Source organism: Populus euphratica, unplaced genomic scaffold (assembly GCF_000495115.2).
Source record: "Populus euphratica unplaced genomic scaffold, PopEup_1.0 scaffold595.1, whole genome shotgun sequence".
NCBI classification, from domain to species: Eukaryota; Viridiplantae; Streptophyta; class Magnoliopsida; order Malpighiales; family Salicaceae; genus Populus; species Populus euphratica.
In genome coordinates this window covers 16,216-30,151 of record NW_011500474.1, presented here as the reverse complement: position 1 = coordinate 30,151, position 13,936 = coordinate 16,216, and the positions used below count along the sequence as shown (strand labels likewise).

General features: G+C 32.0%; 2 protein-coding genes across 11 annotated transcripts; one reads left to right on the top strand and one right to left on the bottom strand.

Moving 5' to 3' along the window:
• The first annotated feature begins 597 nt into the window (after positions 1-597).
• On the top strand, positions 598-2,865 carry LOC105114907 (cytomegalovirus UL139 protein). Of its 5 annotated transcripts, none has more exons than XR_840238.1 (6): positions 598-733; positions 820-1,007; positions 1,086-1,248; positions 1,339-1,626; positions 2,359-2,402; positions 2,779-2,865. XR_840238.1 is itself a non-coding variant. In XM_011011629.1 (4 exons), exons 1-4 carry the CDS (start codon positions 656-658, stop codon positions 1,558-1,560), a joined length of 651 nt encoding a protein of 216 aa, XP_011009931.1. In that variant the 5' UTR covers positions 598-655; the 3' UTR covers positions 1,561-1,729. The 5 variants fall into 5 exon arrangements, 1 of the variants encoding a protein (XP_011009931.1); XR_840240.1 differs by lacking the exons at positions 2,359-2,402; positions 2,779-2,865 and adding exons at positions 1,735-1,743; positions 1,827-1,908; XR_840239.1 differs by lacking the exon at positions 2,359-2,402 and having other exon boundaries at positions 2,779-2,851.
• On the bottom strand, positions 2,504-12,595 carry LOC105114909 (beta-amyrin synthase-like). 6 transcript variants are annotated; one of them, XM_011011630.1, is made up of 19 exons: positions 12,341-12,594; positions 11,986-12,231; positions 11,512-11,697; positions 11,331-11,420; positions 10,849-11,046; positions 10,648-10,732; positions 10,374-10,540; positions 10,043-10,231; positions 9,768-9,881; positions 9,553-9,672; positions 9,251-9,373; positions 9,073-9,171; positions 8,891-8,947; positions 8,758-8,804; positions 8,529-8,672; positions 8,259-8,436; positions 8,009-8,089; positions 7,059-7,142; positions 2,504-2,941 (listed from the first exon to the last, which is right to left on the bottom strand). In XM_011011630.1, exons 2-19 carry the CDS (start codon positions 12,181-12,183, stop codon positions 2,825-2,827), a joined length of 2,277 nt encoding a protein of 758 aa, XP_011009932.1. In that variant the 5' UTR covers positions 12,184-12,231; positions 12,341-12,594; the 3' UTR covers positions 2,504-2,824. The 6 variants fall into 6 exon arrangements, 5 of the variants coding, with proteins under 5 accessions (XP_011009932.1, XP_011009933.1, XP_011009937.1 ...); XM_011011631.1 differs by having other exon boundaries at positions 11,986-12,225; XM_011011633.1 differs by lacking the exon at positions 2,504-2,941 and adding an exon at positions 4,425-4,922 and having other exon boundaries at positions 12,341-12,595.
• Positions 12,596-13,936: the final 1,341 nt, after the last annotated feature.

Sequence of the window (13,936 nt, the reverse complement as noted above, 5' to 3'; positions counted from 1 at the left end):
TCCATTATCTTCAAATTCTGAAACTTTGTATCAATTAATCCAAGTTATGCAACAAGAACAATCTCTGACCCTACGATTTGATGCTTTGCTTTTTCTCTTTCGTGTGAACCGTATTCAAAATGTGATTTTGAATTGAATTTATAATTAATTAATTATGTTATCTAATATAACCAGAAACCAAATAGCTATAATTATTTACCAATTTTAGAGATTAAGGTATTGGAAATAAAAACAAGAATTCTTTAGTAACAAAGATTTAAATAAAAAAGATCTTTTTATATTTTATTTATCTTTTTTATTTTTAATTAAATAAAATATAAAATCATCATCGTTTCCATTAAATCACCATCTAATATAATTATTTTTTTATTTTTATGATTTTGATTTTGATTTATCTTTAATATTTTTATTTTTTCTTGAAATAGTAACCAAAAATCATAGAACTTGTTTATACATAATTAATTAATCAAATTCATTTACTTATTTTTCCATAAATATGAATATCTATCAAATTAAATTTTAAATTAAGTTAATAATTAAAATTGGCGTTTTACACAGCCAGAACAACTACATATAAACCCCCATATTCAAATAATATTATTCTCTTTTGTCCTTTTGAAGAAGCAAAATTGAAGAACCCTTGCGTTTAGGAACAATGGCGCTTTACTCTGCGTTTCGAGAACGACTGGAGCAAATGGAAAGTACCAGAAATCAACGTCTCTCTCTTCTCCAGGTCACTCCCAATCTTAAACCCTAATTAACCTTTAACTTTCTGTTTGGTTTCAGAGAAAATAAAAAACAAAAAAAAAATGGTTGCAGGCAGAGAAAGAATTGCAAACGAGCAAGTCTCGGATGTTAGCATCGAATTTGGTAAATATTCGGTCCATTGAACAAAGGTGTTTGGTTCTTGTCCACAAAATTGCATTTCAGAACTTCAAAATCTTGGTTCTTAAATCGGAAATCGAGAGCCTTGATGCTAAATACGATGCTGATTCACAAGAATTCAGGTAAAGATGATAGTAATTAATTTCGTTTATTCATATTTTTAAATGTAAGAATTGAACTGAATTTGGATTGGGTTTTAGGGTTTTGAAGAGTGAAGTAGAGGAGATGGAGGAGATGGAGAAGGAGAAGGAGAGTTTTTACCAGGTAAAAGGTCTTGATATGAAGGCTTTTAGCGAAAATGTGGATAAGTTTGTTAAGGAATGTCGTATTCAAGTGAATGAGTTACGGAATCATGTGAATGAGGTAAGGATTCAAGTAGTATTTTGATTTGGTAAGGATTCAAGTTACGGAATCGTCTTTATGTTAGTGTCGATTTGATGTTTCTTTGATCAGCTTAACTCAATATTCATAAAACTTCAAGGGAACAATGGGTTCTTGAGCAATTCTGAGATAGCTGAAGCAGAGATGAGAAAATCGCAACTTTTTGCCGTAAAGGAGAGTTTGGACACAAGTTTGGCTTCGAACTACCAGTTGAGATCACAATTGCAGAAGGAGCTTGATAATGTTTTGATCATAAGAAATCAAGAGAGCATGAAAGTGTCCCAGTTTCACTGAAAACAATGGTTTAATCGAGTAAACAATCAGAGGGTGTCACGGCCATGAATTAATTTTCTGAAACATGTAAGTGATGCTGCCAGATCCTTTCTTAAGTTGTTACAAATAGTTTTATGTGAGATGTGTTCGTTACTTTTAATAGTAAGGATTTCTCTTGATGATTCTCGTTCATAGGGATGAGGAAACTAATTTTGAGTTTTCGCGCGTGTATTTCAACTTATGCTGAACAGGCTAGTGATCCCCCCCCAACTAATATTTTGCATATTAACTCCTTGAATGTTGAAGTTTATACAATCGGCTACTATATTTTTGCTTACAATGCATTGTGGAAAACGGAAGTTTGTATAATCTGCTATAGTTTGTCGTGCTTACTTTGTGTTGTGGTCATCCTTCTGGGCATTGGACAGAATAAAAAGTTGAGGAGAACCTTAATGATTGAAGAATTTTAATTTTCCATTTGCTATTATCTACTCTACAAATCGAAATTAGGAAACTTTGCACGACTTGCTGATTGATTTTTGTACAATTTGGTCTCGCAGATCATTTGAGTTGTTAGCTGTAGATTAACATGAATAAGAAATCACATTTTACCTGGATACATTAGACTCTCCAGAATTGAAGACGAGGGAAAAGGAAACAGAACAACTGGAACTGAACTCACACGATACCATTTTTTCTTTGGAACTAGAAAACAATTTAAATAACAGAGGCTTCTGTTCTACACTTTACGAATGAGAATACAAGTTTAGTTTCTTATCAAAACAAGTTTCGTTTCATGAAATGTGCTTTTAACTGCAGCTTAAAATGGAGAGACTCTTCCAATAAACAAGGAAAACAAAAAGGTAAGATTCTTCCAATAACTGGAGCTGTGTCATTCCAAAATTACCTATTTTAATCCATGTGTAATTGTTTATTCATGTCCGAACTGTGGAATCATAGGAAATATAAGAAAATAATTAAATTTAGTTCATTGATTAAATTACATAACATAGTTTAATTTAACGTTATTACTTCTATATTTGATGGAAACAAATTTAATCTTATGAAATTCAATTTAATTCTACATAAGATTTATGCTAAACACGATGTTTATGCTTGGTTATACATTTATTTATTTCTTAAGAAATTCATGTACATGTTTAATTTTACTGTAAGATACATTCTGAACAGTGTAAGTAATCGTTTTTTCCATATAAATGTCTTTAAATAATGTAACAGTGATCCTATTCCTCTGCCAAGCATTCCAAGATGCAAATGGAGCTTCTTAAAGCCTTCGCGGGTGTACACGCTTACGATATTCTCCAAGAGCCCAAAGCGGAAATATGTTCTTAAATGATGCATAATGTAGCATGCAAGTCCTCAAGGAGGCCCCGGTGATTTGCTGTGAGAAAGAATTCACGGTTAAAAGCTACAGAGACAATTAAAAGTAAAAAATAAGGAAAAATATACTCACCCTCCGTGGTTATTTTTTTCCCTGTCTTCAGTTTCTTAAAAATGTATGCTGCGTTTGTTTATGCGATTACGGTTGCATTTTAAATAAAACACAGCTAAGAAATGTTTGATTATAAAAAGAAACATGTTTTACTGATCATGGATCCCACCTGTTCCTGTATTCCAAACACAGGTGAACACGAAGCAACTTCCCTTTACTTTTTTGTTAACAATAAACAATGGCGCCTTCTAGGACCATTATTTTATTTTTTAGCCCTGTTTATGCTAATTAATTATCATAAATAATGTATGCTTTGAATCTAGTAAAATAAAAAATAAAAATTATATTTTATTTAAAAAATTAGTATTTAATATTATTTAATGATACTACATAAATTATTGTGCGTTTAAGAAACTAAAAAAATTCTATTCCATCCTTATCAGATGTATTTTATATATGATGGAATTGTAAATAATTTAATGAAATAATAAAAAATATTTTATATAAAGTATTATTTATTTTATGATGTGATAATAATAGTTAAATCTATAATATTTAAATTAAAATCATCAATATTAATATATATTTTTAAAATTATTTTATAACCTTAATTTTAAAAGTATTATTAATCAAATATATTAAACTATTTTTTGTTCAACTTTAATTTCAACTATAATTTTAACCAAATATACATAAATATTAAATCAATCTCAATCAAAAATATTTTTTATAAAATAATTTTTGTCAAACCACAATCACACACAGCTACCACAATACCATATATAAATGAAAAGATCAACCTATCGTTCAACTAAAGATTTTTATTGAAATTTTTTAGGACATAACTCAACTGGTCAGATTCTAAATTTATTTTTCAGATATTATCAATTTAGATTCTAAATTTATTTTCTAGATATTATTAATTTGAGTTTCATAAATTTTATAATCATTAAAAGCTTATATAATCATTAATTTTAAGGTCTATAATATTAATCCAGATGCACATAATCTGTCTTACCTATATTAATACAATAATCTATTGTAACCAAAACAAAACCTATTTTGAGGGAGGGCTGTATTTGCTATGCAGCTACAGCATGACTAGAATTACAAATAGATAACTATGGAAGTATGCACTCACTATGATAAATATGTTTACAAGGCGTCCCTCATGCTTCCGGTGATGAGGTTTTTAGCAGGCATCGATTCAATCATGGATTTTGGGGGTCTTGTTCGTGCATCTCTAACTGATTTTTGGGGCTTTGATTCACATTTTGGAGAAGATACCGAGTCTTACTTGGATATCACATCAAATTGAACAAAACCCAAAATTGATTTTGGGTTAGATCTGCTGAAAGACTGAAGCTTCTTGGGTTGTTTCATTTGAGTCTTACATGCATATCACATCAAATTGAACAAAACCGAAGTTGTTTCATTTGATTTCACGACATGGGGGATAAGGGAAAATGATTTGGTTATTGATTTTTGGTTTGCTAATAAGAGATTACCACCAGAATATCCTCCTTTGGAGTTGAGCAATCCAGGGCTATGTAATCCTCGTTCTAGCACAGAAGGGGAGTTTGTTTTCCATGCAAGTAGAATGAATGAATTGGATTTGACAAGCTCGTGCGCTACAAGGAATTTAAAGATCTGTTCTCCATGCAGGTCAAATTGTTCTCACGGTTTTTTTCTTGTCTAGTCCACATACTAAGAATGCTGATAGAGTATCCACAACTTGCTCTGGGACGCATGTGGGCTACAATCATCTTCTGGGAAGCAATGGCGCAACTTGCGCAGATTAGCAATCATAATCGATTTTCTGCCGTGGATTTGTTGTTGATATCAGCTAGTGGGTGTGTTCAATGATTGACATGGAATTGGAAATCCTATGCAACGTTTGCAATTGCAATATTGTTAATTTGTTAGGCAGCTCATGTCATGTGGTGGCATCGAAAGGAAAGGTAATGAGAATCAACTAATTGCACCAAGTATCAATTAGAGGTGTTAATTTAGCCAATTACAAGATAAGAGTCAAGAAGCTTAAAGAACATTCATTGGGTGAAGTCAAGCTTTAGAAAGGGGTCAAGAAGTTTAAAGAGATATTCATTAGGATAAAGTCAAGCTTTCCGAGAAGGTAAAAAAACTTAAAAAAACATTTATTAAAAGAGTATTTATTTATGTGGTTATTTTTGTAGTTAAAGTAAATCATAACAAAGTTAGTGTTTGGTAAAGTATAAAATATGGTTTATTATTCGTGGGATCTAATATTTTTTGTGTAACACAGGTGAATGGAAAGCAACTTCAAGCTGCTTCTCTTGTTTGTGCAGAGTAATTTTTAATTCACTTTGTACTGTTAGTGAACAATGCAGAGTAAATTATAACACTATTCACTTTTATAATTCACTCTATATCGTTTATGTGAACAGTAAAAATTTTATTTTTTTAATTGTGTTTTATTTAAAATAATTAGTGTTTAATATTATTTAATGATATTATATAAATTAGAAAAAGATCGCATGATGGTATAACATTTACAGAATTTAATTATAATCCCAATTTTATTCCTAATAATATTTTATCTAATTTTATTACATGGTTAAAAAACTATGGAAACTATAGTCCTTATCGGATGAATTTCATAGGTGATGGAATTGTAGATAGTTTAATGGAATAATAAAAATAGTTTATATAAAGTATTATTTATTTCATAATGTAATAGCAGTAGTTAAATATATAATATTTAAATTAAAAATTATCAATATTAATATATATCCTTTTTAATTATTTTATAACCTCAATTTAAAAAATATTATTAACTAAACACATTAAATTACTTTTTATTCAACCTTAATTTCAACCACAGTTTTAACCAAATATATATAAATACTGAACAAACCTTAATCAAAATTTTTTTTTATAAAAATAACTTTTTCCAAACTACAACCATAAAAATTAACAATTCAAAAATTTGGATAAGGTCAAGCTTTCAAAAGTGAAGTAATAACGAGATTTTAATTAATTTAATCCATGTAAAGAAATGAACAAGTTTAAGTCGAAATGAACAAGTTTTAGTTTTATTTTTTTAAAGCACATTTTATGTATACAAAACATAATTTTTGATTTGATAAGTGGTTTGGGTTGAAATTTTGTTAGAAGATTCTAGAAGCTTTATTTTCTATAAAGTTAAAATTTTATAGCAATTAAATATTAAAAAGACCTTGCGATAAGGTTCAAAAGTTATTGTGCGAGATTTATGTTATTTTTCTAATTGATTTAAGATTTTTTTCTATTTGAATTAATACTCTTATATTATTTTTTCAACCAATGTTTTTACCTAGTATAAATAAAGTTATTTAATTTATATTTAAGTTTTATTTTTCAAACTGGCTTATTTCATAATAATATTGTATGCGCAAGGTTGCTTATATTTTAGATTCTTTATTGAATTTTTATTAGAATTATTAAATATCAATTATCTTTACCGTATTCTTTCTATACTTTTAGTTTGTGTTAAATTATTATAATATGGTTGAGATTTTTTTCATTAAATAAATTCATGTAATTATTGGGTTAAATTTTTATCAATGTTATTTTAACTTTTTTTTTTCTATTGTGTTTGTGAATTCTAGATTTTTTTACTCTCAAGGTTTGCATTAAAAAGAGAGAAGGTGGCGGCTAGGGTAGAATAGAAATGAGTTTGTACATTTATAATTTTGTAAACTTTATGCAATTATATAATTTTGACGGGCTATTTAGTTATTAATAAAAATTACAATAATAATTTTGTAAATATGTTTTATTGTTGAATTTTTTTTTTTTGACAAGCATGAGTGAATATGTAAAGCCTTATCAACTTATCAACTCGAGAGTCTAAATTGTAATTTGAAAAATAAGATAAATTTTTTTAAAAAAATTATAGGAGGGTAATAGTAATTTTCTTTAAAAAATATCATGGAAAATTATAATTGTAGAGAAATTCTTTCTTTTCCTACATGTCACCTTTTTAGTTTGTAGATTGAAAAGAACGAGAGAAAGAAAGCTAAAACCATATAATAGCAAGCCATACCTGTTGAGGAAACTCGCCATTCTCCATCTGTGAGTTGATAAGTAGCCTTGCTGCTTGATGTAAAGGAGCTGGATCTTTCTCAGCCTGTTAGGAAGACCGGGAAAAAGGTCAACACTTGCACTTTTTGAGAGAAATAATAGAGAAGACAATTCTTTGGCAAACTATTTTATATGCAATAACTTAAACTCTACAAGGTAGAATTGCATAATGGATGAACATGCTAACATTTTCAGCATTACTTTAAAGAACTCATTGTTCAGAGCTATTCTTGTCCGATAATTAGGTTCTGTCGCAGCTTGATAACCTTGCTCCGAAGACCTTCCAAGTCAAGATAGCTTTCCTGTATTGAGGACCTTTTCTACTTTAAGATTGTTGTTGAGTGGCATGCTAGCCGAGACATTTTTTTTCCCTTGAAGAAGTTTTAACAGGATTTCTACATCAGGGAAACCAAATGGAGTAGAGGCATGAATACAGTACTTGTATTGTAATGGAATTCTGATAAATCTACCTAACAAGAAATGAAGTTTGCAGGCTTATGCGGAGTTCTACCACTATGGCTGCTAGGAAGTCGGGAGATTACAAGTGGGGATAATTTTTAGATTGAATTTTCCAAGGACTATTTACCAATACTAACCCCGAAAAAATTACATGAATCACTTTTAGAGAGCAGGAAATCAGAATCAATTCTTCACACCAGTATTCCAGTTTGGCGTTCTAAGTTAGTAGGAGATGTCAAAAGTGCAGGATATATCTGTCCTAGTTTGCGCGGTAATCAATTTTTTCAGAGGCAGATCAAAGTGTCTGTGTTTAGATAGTTGGTTTGTTCTTTTGAATTTATATCAGACCTTGTAGCAGGTTTAGTGGTGAATTTTCATCATCAAAACAGACTGATTATACTGATGGTTTTCATATTAGAGAATGATTATAATGAAATTTAATCTACTACTCACCTGTCCTGCATAAATAAGACCCATCATTGCCCATGCTGTTTGTACAACATTTGATTTGTTTCCTTCTGTCTCTGTATACTTCTGTTTGGTCAGACATTCCGAACCAGCTGTTATAACCTCAAAAAAATTGATGGGGAAACTAACTTTTTGAAACGATTTTCCAGGTGTCCCATCCAGTAATAGGGGTAACTCGATTGTACTAGTAGCTGGGAACTGCATGAACAAATATGTAACGTGATAGGGTATTTACCGAGTTGGCGCAAGAAAGATAGCTCTCTCCCCAACCTCCGGAGTTGTGCTGTTTTGACAGCAGAAATTCACAAGCTTTCCGAACTGTCCTGCTATTTCTGTACGTCTTTCCAACAGAAGCCAGCCCTTTTAATGCGAAGTATGTTCCATACGTGTAGCAAATCCCCCAATTGCCATACCTGCCATCAGAACAGCATCTAACTAATTTCTTTGTTCTTGCTTGCATATTTATGATTTTCTCCATTGACTGTTGATAGGATACCAAAATTACCAAGAACCATCGCTCATCTGTGCATCTTCGATGTAACTTGATGCGTTGGCCACAGAAACTTCTATCTCTTTCCTTCGGTATCCAGGATGTAAGCTTTTGAACAATACTAGAACCTGGATGGCAGATGCCGTGCATTCAACATACCTAAACCACAGAAAAGAGACGCTAATCTGCACCTTTTTTGAGAAGCATGAATGTTTATATAGAGGATAAGGTGGATTGTACATACTCGGTTTCAACCATTACATCACCAAAAGCTTGAGTGGGATTTAAGACCTGAGGAAGACGGCATCACAGAACATATGTACTTGTAGAGGAAAGAATTCCGAGTTGATTTAAAAGAAAATCTCCCAAAATATTACCTCCAACCACCTCTGCCCTCTTGCTGGCTCCCAAACAGAGAAACCACCATTTTTGCTCTGGCAAAGGGAAACAACAAGCATGAGAGCTACGATAAGAGCTTATCACAACCAGGACAATTTATCTGTGGAAAACATGTCTGTACAGTAGCCTTGATGTCGAAAAATAAATTAGACATTCATACCTGTAAAGATAGGAGGAAATCTATAGCATTATGTAATCTTTCGGTATCAATTGTTTCACCAACAATTTCTGCTGGCATTTGTGAAAGTAGGAGTAAAGCCTGCAAAAGAAGGATTTTTTTCTTACAAACGTAATCTTTACAGTTTTAACTCCTAAAAAGACTAACTGAACTTGTTTACCCTTAGCGCTTCAGCTGTGCAATCCGAGACTTGCCAACCATGATCTTTAACAGAGAGAGTCCATGCTCCTTTAGAAATATGACGATACATGCTCCTGAAGTCTCCATAAGCATTTTCTTGAATCTGAGGAGATGATTGTAAGAGAAAATAAACAAGGAGATAATATAACACTGGTTTTTTGACCAATCACTTGCTCTGATTCTGAACGATGGCTGTGTAAGCTATGTTAAAACAACTAAAGAGTAAGATGCCGGACCGGGCGAGCCAATAAATTACGATTTCTTTTGGACTCAGGAACAAACCTGTGACAGTTTCAGGAACTCGTGTGCTTTTCTGAGAGTAGAGCCATATTCATCAACAAGATTACTTGCGATAATAGCTTGAGTTGCAAAAGCAGCATCCCACAACTGACTGCCGATACTCTGTTTATATGCAACAAGTTCAATGTTTACGTACTTGTTAATTACTGACATTTTTTTAATTATGGCAGCTGAATCACAGCTTATAAACATCAAACCTGCGTTTTCATTCCATCTTCAGCAAGCCATAAAATATCAGGAACTCTAGCAAGGTGAAATTTGAATGCATCTGAAGTGGGGTCTTCTGCCCAGCAAGCCATCATATTCAAGGACTGAAAATATATTATATCTAACATGGTCATTATTCATATTCCTGCATAATAAGAACTCAAGCGAGTCTAGTCTAGCAAGAATTGAATGTAGCAGCATCCCCCAGGAAGCAAATTCCATTACTTCAGTTTGTGAATGATTCACCTATGTTCTACAAGAATACCTTCTCTATACTAGCATGAGTCATATATCTAGTACTCTCATCTTCATAGTGAATATGCTTGATTGCTTCTTGTAGAGCCTGCTCTCTCAGCTTGGAGAAGGGCCATTGTTTAAGAAGCCTCTCACTCAGGTAATGAACACCATCTAAAAGCAGATTTTGAGCAATAGAGCGAGAGGTGTAAAGATCCTCCTGCACCATTTTCATCAGAATTGCTAGTAATAAAACTTCTTGGAACTAGTCACTCGAAAACAGGACGGTAAGAGGTAAGTACTTCTTTTGCTGGTCCAGATTATTATTAACAGTTACATGAATTATAGGACAAATCAATTACCTTTAAACATAAATGACGTGCTTTATTCCAGTCTATTTCTTCATAGGGTTGAATGTAAAGTTCACGTCTCAGTTGCAAAATGAGATCGGTTATCGGTCCAACGAATTTCTTACCGTACAAATAAGACATGGGTGTGTAAACTGTGCGCAAATGACACCACACCTTCCCTGCATTTCATATGACAGACAAAAATTAGAAGAAGTAATCTCCTTTGTATTAAGCCTTGCTATAACCAAGTTTAATGAAGTTTTGTCTTCATTAACTAGATAATCACCTGGACTAAAGGGAAGAAAGGAAGGGAATAGCAAAAATTCTGGAGGCACTGGGTTGCAGCCTGACCACTCGTACGTTCCAAGTACCTTTGCAATAACAAATCTTAACATTAATCAGAGCTATTAATTCTTACAGCTAGTTAACATGCTATTTATATGCTATTCTGGTTAAAGAAAAAGAAAAAGATTTTGAATACTATTACCGAAAGATAAACCTTTCCCCAGGCAGGTATCATTGTGGCTCCCCCATGATCAAGTACCCATTTGCGGGCCTTTGTGGCAGCCCCATCTCTGCCTCCTTCGGGTCCTTCTCCGAGCAAACGCAGGGCAACATAATTAAGTGCCGTGCCCAACATTGTGCTATGGCTCTCTATATGGAATCCCCACCCACCATCTTCATTCTTTACAGATCACACGTATACATGTTGTTCAGTAGACATATATTGAAATTGAAATGTTAGTAGAGATCATGTGTAACATCTTTCAGAACTCAAGTTAATTTGTGTTTATAACAATCAGTGTAAGTTGGGATCGCATGTTACTTATACATCCGATTTGAACACAAAAAAGTGGATGGACACGTTCGGTCCAACACAGATTCAATGACTTTGTGTAATAAATTCAGACACTCAATAATTAATCCAAAACGGACGAGTTACGTGAGTTATAATATATACACAATTACTTGATGATTATAGATATAGCGAATAATTTCCTTCTTGTGTTCTGTTGATAGAACGGTATCAAGGCTTCGACTGAGGTAGAGGACCATGATCTGCAACAATATATAGCACCTATGTAACAACAATATTTTAAAAAGCTAGCTTAGAAAATAGATCCACCATTAAAAATTTATTTGGACGTACCAATGGAGGCATTAAAAATAACGGGCCAGAAAATTCCGCAGGCCAGTGTCCATCACTTGCTTGGATCGCTGAGGTGAATCGAACAGCTTTCCTCAAAGCAGTTTCAACTTTTTCACGACTTATTTCTTCTCCGTTTCCCAATCTCACTGGTGGGATTCTGAGATCAATTTGGTTTTCCTTGATAAGCTGTGCTTGTAAAAAAAAAAAAAACTAACATTTATCAAGAGGCTTTTGAGTTTATTCTAAAAATGTGTTTAATGGTCTCGTGCTTCCTTACACCTACTGCAAAGAAGAGAGGACGGGACTCCAATTTCAAAACCATCTTATTAAGCAAGGCAATATTTTCATTACCAGAAGAAGAAGAAGAAAAAAACTAGCAAGGAAAGAAGAAAAGAAAACTAACAAAATTTCTTTGGATTATTTATTCTAAAAATACTCTGACTTGCAGCGTGAGAGAGTTTATTCGGAGCTCACCTGGAAATTCTTAAGAACATCACCGCTCGCTTTAGTATAAAATCGATTTAAGCGAAACTTTTCTCTCGCCATTTCAACTTGTGCTTGTTCCTCTGGTGTCCAAGCATTCGGTTCAAATCTCCATATCTGTCTACCAACAAATTTGTTTGTGCTAAACAACCAGGGACCGTCACCTTCAGCTACCTCAAGTTTCCACATATCCCTTTTGCTTTCTTGTTACACGATGGCTCAAATTCCTTGCTGAAACTTCACAATAAGATTCGCCATGCATGTTAGAGAATTTGTTTTGCATAGATAAGTCTTCAATATATGTAATTAGTAAAACCAAACTTAAAAAGCTTGATGACTCCCTTACATAATTTAGATTCGCAGCAGCAAGCGCCACGGGACGATCACTGATCGTAGAAGAATTGAACATTGAAAGAGAGCTGAAATGCTTTTGACGGATTATCTCAAGTCTAGTAATTAAGACAACCTGATAAAACATGCAAATCATAGATGCATATATATAGTCGATATTTCACTACGTTGTGGCTAAAAGACAATCATATACAAGGTACCAATCCTTTTCAGACGAAGATGATTCTTATGCATGATCTGTCAAAGACAAGATTCGCATGTTGATGACTAAATTGCCACGATGTGAACGATCTATTGTAACCTTCATAATTATAGTAATATCGTGGCTAAACTTCAATTTTGCTTGTACAGTAAGTAGATTTATCAATATTAATGTTCTACCTTTACAAGGTTCCAAGGAAAACTTCATTGGATCAGGCTTTTCCAAGACTAATTACTAAGTTGAAACTTCGGAGATGGATTGTTGGACTTGAAGATCACGATTGCCTGCAAAATAAGGTTTTTTTTTTTTTTAGATGTGGGGACCTCTAATCCTTAAGTTAGTTAAGATGTATGAAGAATTTAACCTTACAGGTTATGTGTTCGATATTGATGAGAATTGAAGCAAATAATAAAAGCAGGTGCTGTGAAAATAAAAAAATGTATATGTGTAGTGAAATGAATTGATTCATCTTTACCTCTTGTTTTATAAGAATTTTTAGACCCTTGACTTGCATGGAGGGAGTGGCAGAGAACGTAAAACACTATCTAGCCTAGTCTATAAGCAATTAAGAGGGATAATAGTTGTAGCAGCTCTTAATTTAAAATATGTTTTTGTTCATTTATCGTAATATTAAACGTGTAAATAAAGTATTCTTTAAAAAAAAAAAATCATCTTTATGTCGTCTCAATATATTTATCATTGGGACCTCTCCCATTGTGTTTCATATGTTCACATATTTTAATATGATATTTAATTTAAGTGAATCTATTTTATTTCAAAGAAATTTTAATAGAGTTTTTTCCTATGCAGTATTATATCTAAAATTTCTTCCTACTTAATTTCCTACATGAAATTAATTTCACACAACATTGTCTTGAGCTAACCAATAAAATATAATCATTCATAACATTACAATTAGTTTTATATGTATCACTAGTTAATTTAATTTTTATTCATTGAGTGAATATGCAATCTAGCCCTAAACCATTTACAACAATTCTATAATCCTATAATTATTTACATATATGACATATCATATAATATACTAAAGTTATTAGAAGTACACCAAAATATTTATGAGTTTTTACATCATGAAATATATACATGATAAAAAGATATTTACATTATTCATATACATATAATATATACTTAATACAAAGTTATTTAACAACTAGTGATAGAATTAGTGTTGGATAAATGATCAAGATAGACCTACAACACATATAACAAATTAATAAATACTAAGTACATATATGCATATTCCTAAAAAAAAAAAGAGGTACCACAAATTTTCATATTATATGTTTTTTTATTAAAGTTATCTTTTCTAGAATAAAATATCATCGATCCCAATATTAAAGTCCCATATTATGATATTAGTTATTACAA